This window comes from Sesamum indicum, linkage group LG4 (genome assembly GCF_026168435.1).
Source record: "Sesamum indicum cultivar Baizhima isolate 11 linkage group LG4, ASM2616843v1, whole genome shotgun sequence".
In the NCBI taxonomy this organism is placed as follows: Eukaryota; Viridiplantae; Streptophyta; class Magnoliopsida; order Lamiales; family Pedaliaceae; genus Sesamum; species Sesamum indicum.
Window position 1 is genome coordinate 2,042,674 of NC_142660.1, and position 17,006 is coordinate 2,059,679.

The following is a 17,006-nucleotide window of genomic DNA, read 5'->3' on the forward strand; positions in this document are numbered from 1 at the left end:
ACAGTGTGCAACGACGATTAATATATACTAAATACGACTTTTGGTTAAAGTCAAGATTTTGTGTCTGCCGCGTAAGAAAAACAGTCCGGGACTTGAGGATGATTTTTTGTGAGACTGTCAGAAATTTGTTTTACAGTATTATTAAATCTTTGTCAATAAATTATGGTCTAAATTATTTGAAAATGTACTTTTTGTTGTTTTGGACAATCACTTTAATTTCACTGGTTAAGATAAATACTTGATCAAGCACGTCCCAAGTAGATTAGAAAAATGGACTAATTTGTCATTATTATTATTATTATTATTATTATTATTTATGAAGAAAAGAAAGGTAAATAAAAATTCATTTACTCTAATCAATTATTAATGAGTATATATTTGTTGTTAATAACTTTTTATTTTCCATGTTTTAATATGTACTATTTATTTATTGTCTGGATTCAACATGAAATCGATCATCTAATTTTCATGTTTAGTTTCTGATGAAATAAAAATAGGCGGGCAACAAACAACGTAACGATTCTTCTTGAATTTGACACAGGAGTTCTGTTTATCATAAAATATTCAGTTTAAATCATAATTATTACAGAAGAATTAAGCACACTCAAAATCAAGCACGTTTTACTATTCAAATGGGCTCGTATTTAACTCGATTCTATCCTAAAAAACTTACATTATGGGACGATATAACCCGTTCGACTATTCAAATGGGCACGTACTTAACTCGATTCTATCCTAAAAAACTTACTTTTGTGGGATGATAAACTCGTTCGATTATAAAAATCGGCTCGTATTTAACTCGATTCTATCCTAAAAAACTTACTTTGTGAAACGATACTGCCCATTCGACTATTTAAATTAGCTAATCGAATCAACACATATATATTAACGGATCATTCACACTAACATATTATTAAAAAAGAAAACAAAAACAAGAAAAAGGACAAATATTTGAAAAGAGCATGTTTTTCAAATCATCCACCAATAACCAATTAGAGCTCTCACTCTCAATATTAATGAATTCATTCAAGATAGATATCCAAACTCTATTATTGGATTTGTCAACCATAGAAAATCAAAATTGTAGATAAAAAAGTGACCCCAAACCTAACATTGTGTCTCTATCTAACCTCAAACTCATGCACTTCACTTCAATTTCAAAAAATAGAGAAATAGTATGTAGGGGGGGTGGGGTGGGGTGTCCCATAGCCGGCCAATGAGGTATGAAATTCAAAGACAAATAATGAAAGCTAAAGTTACACACTACTTGTTGATATTAATTAGACATTTCAGGCCCTCCACTCCATCAAAATAGTCTCGAAAATCATTTTTTTATTTTTTTCAAAACTTATAAGCCCATTGATTAAGAAAGGTAGCTAAAATGACATTATTAAATAATATTGTAGCATATATATAAGTCGTTGGAGATAATTATACTACCAACCTATTGCTAGGCTACTCAATGTACTACATAGAGTTCGAGATATTTCTACGATTGAGGAAGTTATATATATATATATATATATATATATATATTTTAATTATTTTCAAATGCTTTAATCATAGGAAGATCAAGTATATCGTTTTATAATACGTATATATAGTATTATATATTTGAGGGTGATTTTTTCACTTATAATATCTATATTATTTATATCTATACTATATAAAAGGAAAATAATTTTTTCTCTCATAAATGGCAGTTATGATACCGCAACATCGATTTTATCGTTATAATACCCCTAAGTTGATTTTCTTTTTTTTTTGTTACTTTCTTTCTTTCTTTTTTTTTTTTAGAAATATGATGTATTGATTTATATATAATATATTTTTATTCAGAATATATTTTAAAACATAAGATATTATTTATCATATGCACACAGGGACGGCATGCCACATCGGCTAATTATTATAAAATAAAACCTTTTATGTACCAACTTTTGAATACCTAAATTTGTACTTTAATTCATTTATTTCTTTTAAGAAAAATTGGTTAGGATAGTGATTTTAATATTATCATAATTATAATTTTTTTTCTCACTCACTACTCCATTGTTTCTCTCACATCTAAATTCTCCATGTTTTTTTATTATAAAGTTTTATATTTTTATTAAATCCATAATTATAATACATTTTTTTCTCTCCCACGTCATGTTTCTTTCATCTAATAAATTCTTTTACATTCTCTCACCATGCTTTTTTGTTTCACAATTTATTTTTTCGTCATCAAACATTATAATTTTTTTTATGTGCTCGCAAAAAATGCGTGCAGCCAAAAGTACTAATATTTATTATTAAGTCATGAGTATAATAATATAATTATTTTTAACATTAATGATATTAAATAATAATAAAATCAATTAATTTGATGGCATGGCATTCCATATGGAACCAAATTGGATGCCATGTGGACTGAAAAGGAAAGGGGCTGATTATATCTTGTCTTGTCAATCTTTTGGAGTGAATTGCAGGGGGTGGGAGCCATGGCTGGCTATTGCAATGTGCCAAAAGAACTGCAACATATGATGGTCGTCTCATTCGGGTCTATTTCTTGATGGGGATCATTCCCGCCAAAAAAAAAAAAACAGAGAGAGAACAGTTATTGTAATTATAAAAAAATGAATACATGTGATGAGGGTTGAATTACAAAAAGACATAGCTACCCTTGAAGGAGGGTGTTAACGACATTTTGCATCTCAACGGTCTTTTTTAGGCTATAAAGAGTAAGGAGAAGTCTCACAGCGTGATTAAGGCAACCAGATCGCGGGAATGTAGTTAATTAGGCGACCCGGACGCATGATCCCATATTAGCCGCCTGATTAAGTGGTTGAGAAGGCTTAAGATTAAGACGCGTGGCAGTCATGCAAGGAAAGTCGAGATTATATAAATATGATCAGATTTATACTGAGGGAGGTAATCATAAAAAATTTACTAGAATTCTATCATTAGAGATTATCTGTTCAATCTCCCTTTTTCTGAATTGAGCGTCGGAGTCTTATAGTCGGGCAGCGACCCGACTAGTTTGACGCGTTTTCTGTTCTACAGGTGCTTCCTTGGATTGGGAGAAGATAGTGGCCACATGGCTTAGGTTAAATCTCCATTTCTAGCCCGATCAACATGAAAAAAAGAATCTTCCAACAAAATTAATTATCCACCCTACATATTTTTATTTCGTCCAACACGGAAATGGTTGTTTCTTGTGTAAGTTGTAATCCTCGGGAATCAATATATATGGTATTGATTGGTTTGAGGTCCCAAAAGGTGCAAGATCGTGAACAAGAGATAGGACTACATGAGAAAGAGTACATATGTTAGGTTTGTTTGAAGATCTCCACAAAGATCCTCTAATGTTTAAATCAAAGTTGGTTGGGATAAAAGAGTTCGAAGATGGAGTTTCATAAAATAACCTCAAAACAAAATACCTTCTTTGTGATGGCTTATCCATACATATATATATAGGGTTTAATGCCCGTATTTGTATAGATCCACATGGCAAAATCATAATCGTTTATACGTTCAACAACAGGGCAATCCTTGATATGGATTTTCAAATCGGGTTATAATTGATCCAATGTCCAAGCACATGGACTGAGTCCTATTTTGGTATTCTTGTCCATCTAGGAAGGGTATTTATGTCCTTTTATGCTTTTACTTCAGTTTACCCCATCAAATGTAAATTAAAATACTCTATTAGATATTCAATATTTATTATTATTTTATTTTTTATAAGGGTAAATAGCAATTTATCCCCCCGTGATATTAAAAATGAGCATATTACCCCTTCTATAAAAAAATATAGCAATTTACTCCCCTGTACTTTTTAAAATGAAGCAATTTACCTCCTTATACAGGGAGGTAAATTGCTTCATTTTAAAAAATATAATGAAGTAAATTGTTGTATTTTAAAAAATATAGGAAGGTAAATCGCTATTTGTTCTTTCATAAGGGGATAATTTGTTCATTTACAATATCACAAGAGAGTTACTTGTATTTTTTCCTTTTTTATAATATGTTGAATCAGGTACAAGATACGAATATTTAGTGACAACTAACTGTCCTACACATATATGTAAGGATTTAGCAATAGGATGTAAAAACATATTATAAATGCTTGTGAAAAAGGAATCCACGCAAACACACATAAAAAGGGGAAGTTTGTGAGATTTAGTGGTGGAGGAACAGTGAGAGGGCGGTGGTGGTTTGTCCCACAAAGCCAGCCTTCAAATTCAAAGACTGTAAACATGAGAATTGTGCAATGGAACCCTATGCAAAAGCTTTCTTCCAACTTTTCAAACTTGATCACTACAAAACCCTATTTTATAAATTTGCTCTTCCGACCACTAAATGCCAAGTTTCTTCTCACAACAAAAGTCACATTTAATGATCTTATGTTCCCATTAGCTAATCTCTTCATAATTATGTCCTAAAATAAATTTGTCCTATTTCAAATATTACATCTATTGCTAATCATCGTCACTTTTACTTATAAACCAAGTATTTAATTACAACAATAGCTTGTCGTTCGGCGATAATATTGCGAGTACTATTACTTAACAAGATCTTAGGAGGGTAAAAATTATGTCATGATATATAGTCCAAGATGCCCTAGATTTTCATTTAAATGTCGGAGCCAAATGCCCTAATGATGAATTTGAATGCAGTAATTTGTGGGTTGATTGCTTATTTTCACGGTCATGACAAGCGATGTGAAAATGATGTAAGAAACACAAGTAAAGGTAATTTATCCTTTGTACTTTGATGGTTGTCCTAATTATACGTGGGGTGCCCTAATTTACAGTTTTGTCGCTCTCATAGACCAAGAAAAGGAAGAGGAAAGGAGCCCGGAAATGAATCATGAAACAGAATGTTGATTTGATATATATGAGAATGATAATCATAAATATTCTTGGAGGAGCCCTTCATCAAACTGGCTAACAAAAAGAAAAGCAAGAGATTGCATTTGAGCTAGCTTCAAAGATATTGGTAGGGCATGCAACCCCTAAAGTGCTAGGGATGTGCTATAATTTTGTTCAGTATTTAGCTATATTGTGGGGGGAAATATCAGTGCTTTTGGCCTAGATGACTCCTATACATGGAGGTTCCCCACGTACCCCGCCCTAATCAAAATTTATTCAATTTATAATTTTGTGACCATAGTATAGTTTTTTGATATTTTCTTTCTTGATGATGATTTATTATTTATAAGTTAAGAAAATGGAAAAAAATATGATTTTCTTCTACTAACTACTGGGTGGTGGGACTTTCGATCCTGTTCGATTTGGCAATTACAATTAAATTTTAGTTCAAATCTCATCGGAAAAGCTAAATTCTCCAGAAAGTATAACATTGTGTTTTACACAAGACCTAGTTAATTTAAAATTTTTTAATTTTTTCAGCCACTTTTGCTAACGTGACATGAGGAACATAAGGGGGAAAAAATACAATTTTGATCCTCTAACTGTAGGGGTGTAAACGAGTCGAGTTAGACTTGTTTTCGTGAGCACGAGCTCGAGCTCGATTTTGAGTTGTCTGGCTCGAACTCGAGCTCGACTCCTATATGATGAGCTCGAGCTCGAGCTGATTTTTATTATTTTTTTATTATAATTATTATTAGATTAAATCATAGGAATCATCAAATTTTTACATAAATTTATAAATAATAAAATAGATTGTGATATACTATGTTATAAATATACCAAAATATAATCTAAAATTTTAATTTATTATTATAAATACAAACTAATAATTAGTTTAGTAGTAATATAATTAGTAAAATATATATAAAAAAATCATACTGAATTTAAAATTATAGAAAAGTATCCATTATCTGTAATAATGCAATTGAAATACATAAAAATATTTTATAGTTGAGATTAATATATGTTCACAATTTGCAATAAATTTATACATTTATAAATATTAGTATTACATTGATACAATTGTCATCTTATATTGTTGAACAAGATGGATTAATCGGGCCACCAAAATTCAGATCAAACCATTAGATATGATCAAACTTACAGAAAAATATATTTGGTAAAATTTTAGACTTATTGGATTTACGGATGTCGAGATATTATACTCGAAATATAAGAGTAATCATTCAAGACGGTGTACCGTTGAATCAGGTCATGTGATTTTAAATCATACCTTCTAATATGATCTAATGGCACAGTCTTATATATATTTAAATTTGGTATGAATCGGGTGCTCGAATTTTAAGATATCATAATTATTGATTAAATTTTTTGATCTCATTATTATATAATAAAATAATAATAAAAATAATTAAATTTGTTCAACCATCACTATTATTATTATTATCATTAATTTTAGATTAATTCATAGGAATCACTATATTTCGACATAAGTTTATAAGTAATAAAATAGATAGCATAATGTATAGTATGTATCTTGATATAAATATAAAACTCACAAATAGATAAAAAATCATAAGTGAATTACTTGTCAATTTAAAAAAAAGTATAACACTATACAAATATATATTAACATATAACATAAAGTTTATATATGTCATATTAAATAATAATTTTTAATTATAAAAATATTATAATTTACTAAGTTGTTGATTAATTTTTTTTGTATAAAGATAAAATGTATAAATAAAGTTACCACAATTTATTATTATCCAAAATAAAATATATGATATTAATTAATAATTACAATATATGGTCAATTTTGAGTATAAAATTGATAAAATATTGAATATGAAATTAAATATATAAATAAAAAAAATATAAAAAATAGAAAAAGCTCACGAACTCATGAATAGAGAGAATTGAGCTAGAGCCGGCTCGACTCGACTCGACTGACACCTCTAGACACATTTAGTCTGATTATCACTAATGCAGAAATGCTAGATCAGCAAAACTGGCTCATAAATTAAAAATTCTCAAATTAATGAGAGAGGTCGATCATGTGCCAAGTATCTGTTAATTTCTGACACATTTAGTATTTTATAGTAACATCTCAACTAAATATTCTATTTTTTCAATTATAATCCTCATCAATTGCAAATTCGAAATCAGAGAGGATCATCCAAATGTATGTATGTATGTATGTATGTATGATTAAAACCCTAATAAACATGAAAGATGATGATGGATGTGTGATGAAATGGGCAGCTTTTACAAGCTGAAAGTCCTACGTGAGAAGCAAGTATGATTGTGTTGAGGTGAGAGTGGAGCTTGGTGAGGTCCAAGTTCCCAAACCGATTATATATATATATATGCATGGTGCCAAGTGGGGGCTAATTTCCTTCTTTATGTAAATTAAAATTCAATGGATCGATCATCATGTCAATTAGCGCGTCCATTCCACGAATAGGGATGTGCCAAGTGTCCCTAATTTTTGGATTAGACCACATGGGCCTCTCCTTAGCATCCACTAACAACTTAATTAAGACATTATTAATGATCTCGATGATTCAACAAATCCATATTCTATGAGGTTATCATCATTCCTAAACCCTAATTTTCAATTTGATTATGAGTTTGGGCTGCTTAGGATGTCGGGTTGTACCTTGTTTCTGTCGATACATAATACTAATAATTGTTTTATATATGTACTCATATTAAGCAAAAATAGTTTATTTATTTATTTAAGGTGTGCGTGTAGTATATATTGTGTTCTCATTCACTTTTGTACGTACGTTAATAGTGTCCATATACATATTCTTTTAAATTTGAATTAATTTATTAAAATAAAAAAAAAAGGATTTTGAAAAGAGACCAAAAGTGATGGAAAAAAGGAAGTGAAAGTACGTAGATGACAAAAAACAAAAGCTATAAAGCTTAAATAGCTTGAAAAAAGTTGCAACTTTCATTTGTTTCTCTAATTATGCAAAATTTAGCTTTAAATTTCCGAATCAAAGATATGCACCACACCAAAAAATTAAAAATCAAATATTCTAGAAAAAGCTTTCTATGTGTCGACATTCAAAATATTTTAAAATTTCTATATAAACTATTATTTAATATTATACTTTATTATAAAAACTTATCATAAATACCTACTTACAATTTAAGCACAAAAAATTGTGGTAGATATATAATAATCAAATATCTTAAATCGCGAGCGATTATCAAATGAAATAGCATTTTTCTATGTTTTATGTCGATTAGTATACTTTTCGTTCTATTAGTTATGAAATTTTCATTAACAGTCATTTGATAAGATTTTGTTAGTATTTTGATGAAAAAAGCACATGCTAAGCACGTACCCACTATCCAAAAGACTGAAGAGATAGCAAACACATCCTTAATTAACATACGATTTTCGTCAAAATACTAATGAAATTTGACAAAAGAAACTAGAAATTAAAATTTTTATTATTTATAGAATTATTAATAAGAATAACATAACTAATCGAATAAAAAGCATATTGATCGTGAGATTCAAGATGAAAAATGTAACTTCCCCGCGATTATCACTACACATATACCAAATTATTGGGTAAAATTCTGTTTTGATCCCGTTAAAAAAGGTCATTTTTATTTTTGGTACCATAATTATTATGGGTTTGGATTTTGGTACCATCAAACTAAAAAATACGCTTTTTTGGTCCCAAGTGAACAACATAGGCCATGTGCCTCGTATGTGGATGTTAACGGCGTTACCTCCCATTCACTCACTTGACTTTGACTTCAAATATCATGTTTAATAGTACCAAAATAACAAAATAACGTATTTTTTTGGTACCATTAAAAGAAAAAAAAATATTTTGATCAAATTATAATTTTTTTTATTTTTTACAAAGAAAAATATTAAGAAAAATTTTATTTTAATATATCTAATAAAATAGCTCTAAAATTATAATTATTTGTACTTCAAATAATCTTTAAGATCTTTTTTACTATTTTTGAAATTAAATTATTATTTGGTCCAAAAATATATTAATATTTGATCACAAACAATAAAAAGTAAAATTTATTTTTTGAGTAAAAGTATTAGATATATTTTTTATTAAATAATAAATTAATTTTTAAATTTAAATTTTTTACATTCGCAATAAATTGTAGCAACTACTAATTTTTTTAAATAAATTTTATTTTGTTTGAAAATATTTTAATAAACTTTGACCATAAATTATAAGAAATAAAAATTTATTTTTTAAAAAATAAAAAAATAAAGAAATTTTATTTTAATATTAATAATAAAATAGTTTATAATTTATAATTATTTATTTTTTATAAAGTCTAGCATATTTTAATTTAAAAATTAATTTATTATTTAATAAAAAAATATCTAATACTTTTACTCAAAAATAAATTTTTAGTTTTTATAGTTTGTGATCAAATATTAATACATTTTTAGACCAAATAATGATTTAATTTCAAAATTAGTAAAAAGGATCTTAAAAATTATTTGAACTACAAATAATTATAATCTTAGAGATATTTTATTATATATATTAAAATAAAATTTTTCTAACACTTTTTTGTAAAATGTATTATAGTCAAAGTTGGTGAAAATATTTTGATTCTTTTAATGATACAAAAAAAATACGTCTTTTTGTTATTTTGCTACCATTAAACATGACATTTGAAGTCAAAGTCACATGAGTGAATAGGAGGTAACGGCCGTTAACACTAACGTGTGGGCACATGGCCTTTGCTTTTAACTTGGAACAAAAAATGCGTACTTTTTGATAACAAAACTCGAACCCGCAATAATTATGGTACTAAAAATGAAAATGACCTTTTTTAATGGGACGAAAAGGAGAATTTTGCCCCCAAATTATTATTAAGGAACAATTTAAATATGGAAATTTTGGTCACATGTATAACTATGACAACATTAATATCACATTTAAAATCTTGAAGTAATTACTTTTTCAGCATATGGAAAGTGAAGCCAGAATTTACCTGATTAGGGACAACATGTACACTTTCGGAAAAGCAACACAAAACAATATTGTCTTTGTCTAAATATTAGTTTTCTTATAATTAAGTGCGCGTTTAACTTCTTTGTTGTTTGTGCATTACATGAATTGTCAAAACAACAAACGACAAAAGTGTAATAACGCTTTTCATCCCCAAAAAAGGGGACCCATGAAAAAGGATATGAGTTACGCTCCTCTCTCTTTACACTAAATTAAGTAGAAAGATTGGCCGAAACAATGATGAAGAGGAAGGAAAGTGAAGAGAATTTTGGCCTACAAATGAATAAAGTTGTTTGTTAAGAAGCATATATATATATATATATATATATGTGTGTGTGTGTGTGTAAGAATAGGCAAGAGTACACTACTCCACTTTCCTTTTATTTTTCTTCTTTACCAAATCATTATTCTTTTGTCTCCATTTAGACCAATCAATCGCATACACACACCATCGCATCATAATTTATGTGACACACCCGTTTGTTAAATTACGAGACATAATATCAAAAAAAAAAAATCTTAAAAAATCAAATAATCAATTTCATATGTAGCACACGTGCTAGACTTTAACATTAAACGATTCCTATATACATATGTCGTATCCGAAGTTGAAATGTTTTGGGTTTATATACATAGAATATGCAATGGATGGTTGTAAAACGAAAACCTAAATCCCACCTTAAAGAAACAAATTAAGACCCCACGTGGGGAATAAAATATGAGCGTAGGGGGTAGGGGGTAGGGGGTAGGGGGTTTAATGTGTGCTTGGGATTCCTATTTCCAACTGAGTGAGTTACCTTTTTAAGGTCACAAGATGATGTATATGGATTGGATTTTCACTTCACCACCTCGCTTTCTTCCCCATCTTTTTTTCTACAAAGCACGCTCCCCGCCATAAAAGAGAGATTATGGGAATCCTATGCATAGCCTACCTACCTCCTCCCATATTCCCTTCAAACCCTTTTCTTTTCCTAGATGACTACACTCATAGTTTATATATATACACGTAGAATTTGGTTTATATATATATATATATATATATAATATGGGGTATATCTTATGAAAGTCGTATTAAGACCTCCTCACACATAAATACCATCTTCAAATAAGATTTAGATGCAATTTGATGATTTAAGGTCTATAACATCCGATCTCGATGCCTTCGAAACCCTAATATGTATGCAGTTACAGTAGTCGTTCGATCATTTTAGTGTGAAAATCTATAAATAGTACTCATCCTCACTCCATGCAGTAGGTTCCAATACTAGCATTCTTACGGTATTTACTCATATTTCTCGTACGACCTACCTAACTTAAGCATTCAAAGGACTATAACCGAGGTCTACCTAATTGTTCTTTAGAAATTCAAGGCGTATTTTGCTCATTGTCTTCAGCAAACTCCTAAATTATTGTAGAAGCGTCAGCATATAAAGGATTTAAGAAAGCATTCCAATAGAGGTCTTTGAAAGTCTTGGATAGTGCACAAAGACACTTAGTTATTATGATACGTTTGGATAAAGCATTTCCAATTTTTGCTTTTAGTGATTTGTAGAGAGGTTTATTCTTTTGTAAAAGGAATTATTACTCCTCGTTTATGATTTCTAAATATACAAGAATTTTATTTTAAACATTAATAAACGGATAGGGTCTATATCAAACACACCGTCTCAGCACAGACAATATTAATATATATATAAAGGATTTAAGTGTGGGGTCAAGTTAATTCACTGCCCTGATCGTTTCCCGCCAAATTGATTCTTGAATTCAGTTCTAAGCTAGAGTTGGCATAGTTTAGGATAAGAAAAGTGGTCTTAGGTTGTATATGTCATCTATGTATTCGATTTAGCATATGTATATGTTAAATGAAATATAAAATGCAGAATTGATGGGTAATAAAAATCCAATTTGATCTTTAATTTTGTTAGTTATTCCAATCCATTGTCATTTAATATTAGTCCTTTTCTTTTTTTACACTTTTATCTGAGTGCGGTTTTGATCACACCAAAATTATTTGCGAGATTAAATATCATCAAACCTATCATTCAAGATTACGGAAAAAACAAAAAAAAAAAAAAAGATGATGACGAGGTTAGGTGGTGTTGGATTTAAATCACCGTATTATTAATTCCGCAACAAGCTATAATTGTTGAGAATGGTGATGAATGAAACGACTAAAAAAACTCGTGCTTTATACTAAAATCTCTCTATTTTTTTACTCTTATTAGTAAAAATAAATTAATAAAGTCTATAACAAAAAAAAAAAAAAAAAATAGAGCATTAAAGATGTATTTGCCAAATTACGCACATCGAATTCCCCCAGCATCGAATGTGCTGAGATTAGTATTGTACAAACCAACAAAAAAACCTTGTATGTTTTACTAAATTCCTCTATTTTTGTGCTGTGGATATGATCGGATACAATAATATATGTACATAGTTTTTTTAACATCTTTCAGTACTAAAGATATTTCAGTTATATGATCAGAACAAATACCAAAATTCCAACTGCCTCTGAAGAAATTGTATGTATAGGAAGAAAGGAAGTTGGGTGTATTTGATTAAGACAGCCTCGGAGAAGCAAACTCTGGAAACGTTTGAATGGGTCGGGTCCATTCAGATGACCAATTGAGCAGCCTTATTAAAAAGACTGGACAATTCAGCTCAGCATCAGCAGAACTAGTTCTTGATGGGCCATCTGTACTGCAAAACCTGACCGACCCGAGCCCACCAGTTGACAATGGACAGGACTAGTCCGGGTCAGGTCATTATGATCCATACCCGCAATCAACATTCTTCTTCAATTTATATTGTACATACACGATGACAAACAAGGGTAATGGGTCGATCATTATGAGCCAGGCCATCAAACATTCTTTTTATTTTAGCTTTTTAATCTTTTATGCTGGCTATTTTTTGATAGTCAGATTCTGGTCGGCTAGAATTAAGAATGTGCATTTCGATTAATCGAATCGAATCATCGAAAAATCAGTTTGGAGTTTTTTAAAACAAAAAATCGAGTCGAAAACCAAATTTATTTTTAAAAAAAGAAAAATCGATGACTGAACCAAAATTTTTGGTATCGATAAAATTTGGTTTGGTCCGATTCGACCGATTTAACCGTTTTCTGCACACCCCTAGTTGGAATGATATAGTTCCATGTAGCAAGACTTGCCAAATTGAACACTACATTTCATTAATTGAGCAACCTTAATTCCTTTCCTGGATATCAATACAGTTAGGTTGTGGCGGAGTGTTGCAAAGTCTATTCTATGCAGCATATATGTGTATAAAGATGACATTATACATTTTATTTAGGAAAATTTTTTATACATTTGATATAAGTGTATTGAACGTAATATATAGGATTTGCAACAGAAAATTTGATTCAAGTAAGACCTTGTTTATTTGTATGATGAGATTAGGCATGATATGATTGGTCGGGATAAAAAATTGAATGATAATTGATCTAATTATCCATTATACGTTGTTTGGTTTGACATATCGTATTGTATGATCCCATGTGAAAATACAGTTTGTGTTTGGTTAAAGGGATTACGAAAAATAAAAACACCAATAAGGGCTTCAAGTTTTTTTAAATTATTTCATATTATTGCAGTTCGTGAATAATTACAAAAGATAAACATAATGTTTGGATTTGTTTTCGGAGTGTTTTGTTGTGTTTTTGTATAATGACAAATATTGGGTATTTTTGACTCATCTTGAACATAACTTAAAAATAAAAACAAACATAATGGCCTTTAAAGCACGCTTTTAAAGTACATTATTGGCGTTGTATTTACTGATGGGAAATTCTCCATGACTCCATCAACACTTCCACTGTACTTGTATATATCCTTCTGTTAGATTTAATTACACAAACAATCAGTATTTTCTTTTTAAGAGTGTAAGTACATTTCTGAGAAACTGTTTGTGTAAGTATTTTGTTTTGAGAAGGTATCAATACGAATTACAATTATAACTTAAAGAGACTTATTTATATAATTATACAAAGAATAGGAGGTATTTGTATAATTGGACCTAGTTTCAAGAGGTATTGGTGTAATTTACCCTAAGAGAGAATTGCAATTTTCATCTTGTAACTTGAAGGGTGGCAATGATGGTTCTTTACGAATTGATTTTCATAATTTAATCCTATAATTCTGGAAGTTTGGCAAATTTTTTTTACCAAAAAATACGTGTGTCGAGTAGCCAGACGGGATCAAAGTTGCTAAATTTACAAAGTTAAAGGACAAAATTATAAAAATCAATTACTTTCGGACCAAAATTGCTACTCCTAAGTTACAAGATGAAAAATGCAATTTTCCTAAGCAACTTGTATTTTTTCATTGAGAATTTTACCATTTTTTACTCCTCATAGAGAAAATAAGTTAATAACATCTATAATTTAAAAGTTAGAACTTTAAAAATATATTTTTCAAGCTCCGGAAATCAGCATGGGATTTGGCTACTATTATGCTGAACAAGTAGGCCATAAAACCCACTTTTTACTCCTCCTTAGAGAAATAAATGAATAAAGTCCATACTTTAAAAAATTAGAGCCATAAAAATACAATTTTCAAGCACAGCAAATAAACATGTCTTTAATATTTTTTGACTGAAAGTTCCACTATTTTTTACTCCTGATAGAAAAAATAAATTAATAACATATTTTAATAAAAAGTTACGGCCTTAAAAATATATTTTTTCAAGTTTTGAAAATCCCATAACGTAGGGGATGTCAATTTTCGTTATGCACGAATTGATTTTGTAATTTAGTCTTATAGGCAATTTTAGTCCCGAAAAAACGCATGTGGCGGGCCCCTAATCTTTAAATTAGGGCTTTCCAACCAGATGAGACTAGAATTGCCAAATTTTCAAAATTACAAGATTAAATTATTAAAGTTAATTTGTGTAGGATTAAAAATGCCATCTTCTAAGTTACAAAATGAAAACTGCATTTTTCTCTTTATCCTAATTATGTTGACACCTGCAATTTGTCAAAATTTAGAGACCACCCACTAAATAGTAAAGAGATAATTACATTCTCCTATCTTGAGGTAATTAGTATAATTACACTAAAATCTATATAGTGCAGAAAATTACATCAAGTACCAATAACTTTGTTCGCATCCAATAAAAGAGTTACGTGTTGGTCAAAATTCACCAAATTTGCTAAATTAGTCAAAAAATTGAATGAAAATCCATATTTACCCATAATTAACATATTATTAACTTATTACAGGCTAAACAAATTTTTTTTTGATCAAACTATCCCTAGGAGGATGTTGACACACCTCATCAAATACATTAGCATATGAAAATATATTATTAACAAGTTAATTGGGTATAAATAGGGGAGGAGGGGGTTCATGTGCAGAATTTGCATGTAAAGTAAACATATTAAGGTATTAAATATTAAATTATTTTATTCTTAATAATTTAAACTTATATTATGTGTGCATGATAGATGTTAAATATTAAATGAGAATTTTATATAATCATTTAAAAAATAAAAAATAGACGTAAGCAATATTTAATCAAGAGTATACAACATAAAAGTCTAATAAACACCTCCAATTACACAAAGAAAACAAAAACAAAATTCCAATTTCACGGATAAAACACTAAATTATGTGAACAAAATCATGTTAATTTCACTATTTTTACATACCTTGTTGAGTGCAAAAACTATGAGTAAATGAATAGCTGATCAGAAGCCTTTAGGGCCAGTCTCCTTCAAAACAGCAGGCTTATCAGCCATAGCCAAACAGTACTTTGCAATCTCCCTGAACTTAGGAACACTCCTCAGATCCACCTTTGTTCCATCTCTCAGGGTTATGATAACATCACCCCACTCACCAATAAATCTGGGCACCACCTGCACGTCCTTGATCACGTCATACGAGAAGTCGCTTCTGTCCTGACCCGTCAGCCCGGATATGACTGTCACCCTCAGATTTGTGAATCTGTACCTCAGGTAGAATGCCCGGAAAACGGCCGCCAGAGTTAACGGCAGCCAGAGAAGTGTGAAGCCCAGGAGCAGGTTCGCCAAGAGGTCTCCGTAGTGAGCTCCGCCGTCGAAATAGATGGTTTCTTCCTTTTTCTTGGTGGTGGTGGTGGCGGCGGCGGCGACGGGCTTGGAGGATGATGACACGTTGAGTTTGGTGAGTGGGCGGGGGGAGTTGGAGGGGGCTCTTGTGAAGGGTAGTTTGCTAATTGTGTAGGAGGAGGACTGGTGGTGGGTCGCGGCGGTGGAGAAGGGTGTGCAGGTGGCGGAGGTGGTGGTGGTGGCCATGGCCATGGTTTATCCGTTTGAGATGAACAGTTGGTAGTTGAAGTGTTTTTCTGGGGATTTGGTGCTCAGAATTTTCAGTGGCTGTGGGGTGGTTGACGTGGCAGATTTTCAGCTTCCCTATATACATGATATTGTTAAAAGTGTATGACCTTAATTTCAGCATTTGGTCAAACCTATGTATACATACATACATACATACATACCTACATCATGGTATTAATTAATACAGCACAAAGTTTTGTAATTTGATCTGGAAACCCCAATTTCATCTTGTATTAGACAGCAGTGCCAATTTTTTGTTCAAATTAAGTTATATTTATGTCAAAATATTTTCTTAGAACACAGAAATACAATGCGTCAAGTGTCATGCAAGATGTAATTCGAACATGGAACTAACTTTGGGCCAAGGTGTTGTGTTGGATTTGGTCTTGGATTAATGATGTTTTCAGACAAATTTTGCATGTTTGGTTCGAAATGTCTTAAAATAGGCCGGTGCCCATGAGCCCATACCCATTTTATCTGTTTGACAAAAAAGCTTTTGAAAATTGGTTCTGAATATAAGCAGCATAGGCCGGACCAAATCCAAGATCCACAACTCTTATGTTTACGCCTAATTTCATATTTATATGAGAATTTACACCCTATTTCAACTACGTACGTCAAAATTAGGGGAATGGCATTTTTTATCCTGTAATTTAGGATTTTTTTGCTTTTGGTCCCATGATACATTTTCGTTATATATTTTAACGAAAAATGTCACGTGCTTATCACATGACAGTTACAATCTTTACACTTATAATCTCATAA

The 17,006-nt window shown here is 30.3% G+C and overlaps 1 protein-coding gene across 1 annotated transcript; it reads right to left on the reverse strand.

Annotated features, from left to right (window-relative positions):
- Window positions 1–15,457: 15,457 nt before the first annotated feature.
- On the reverse strand, window positions 15,458–16,306 carry LOC105159938 (NAD(P)-linked oxidoreductase superfamily protein). The gene has a single exon (XM_011077167.3). The coding sequence runs from the start codon at window positions 16,203–16,205 to the stop codon at window positions 15,615–15,617; it is 591 nt and encodes a 196-aa protein (XP_011075469.1). The 5' UTR covers window positions 16,206–16,306; the 3' UTR covers window positions 15,458–15,614.
- Between the last annotated feature and the right edge of the window lie 700 nt (window positions 16,307–17,006).

Coding starts and splice junctions, on each gene's coding strand:
- LOC105159938 (XM_011077167.3), bottom strand. CDS start 16,205: ATGGCCATGGCCACCACCACCACCTCCGCCACCTGCACACCCTTCTCC.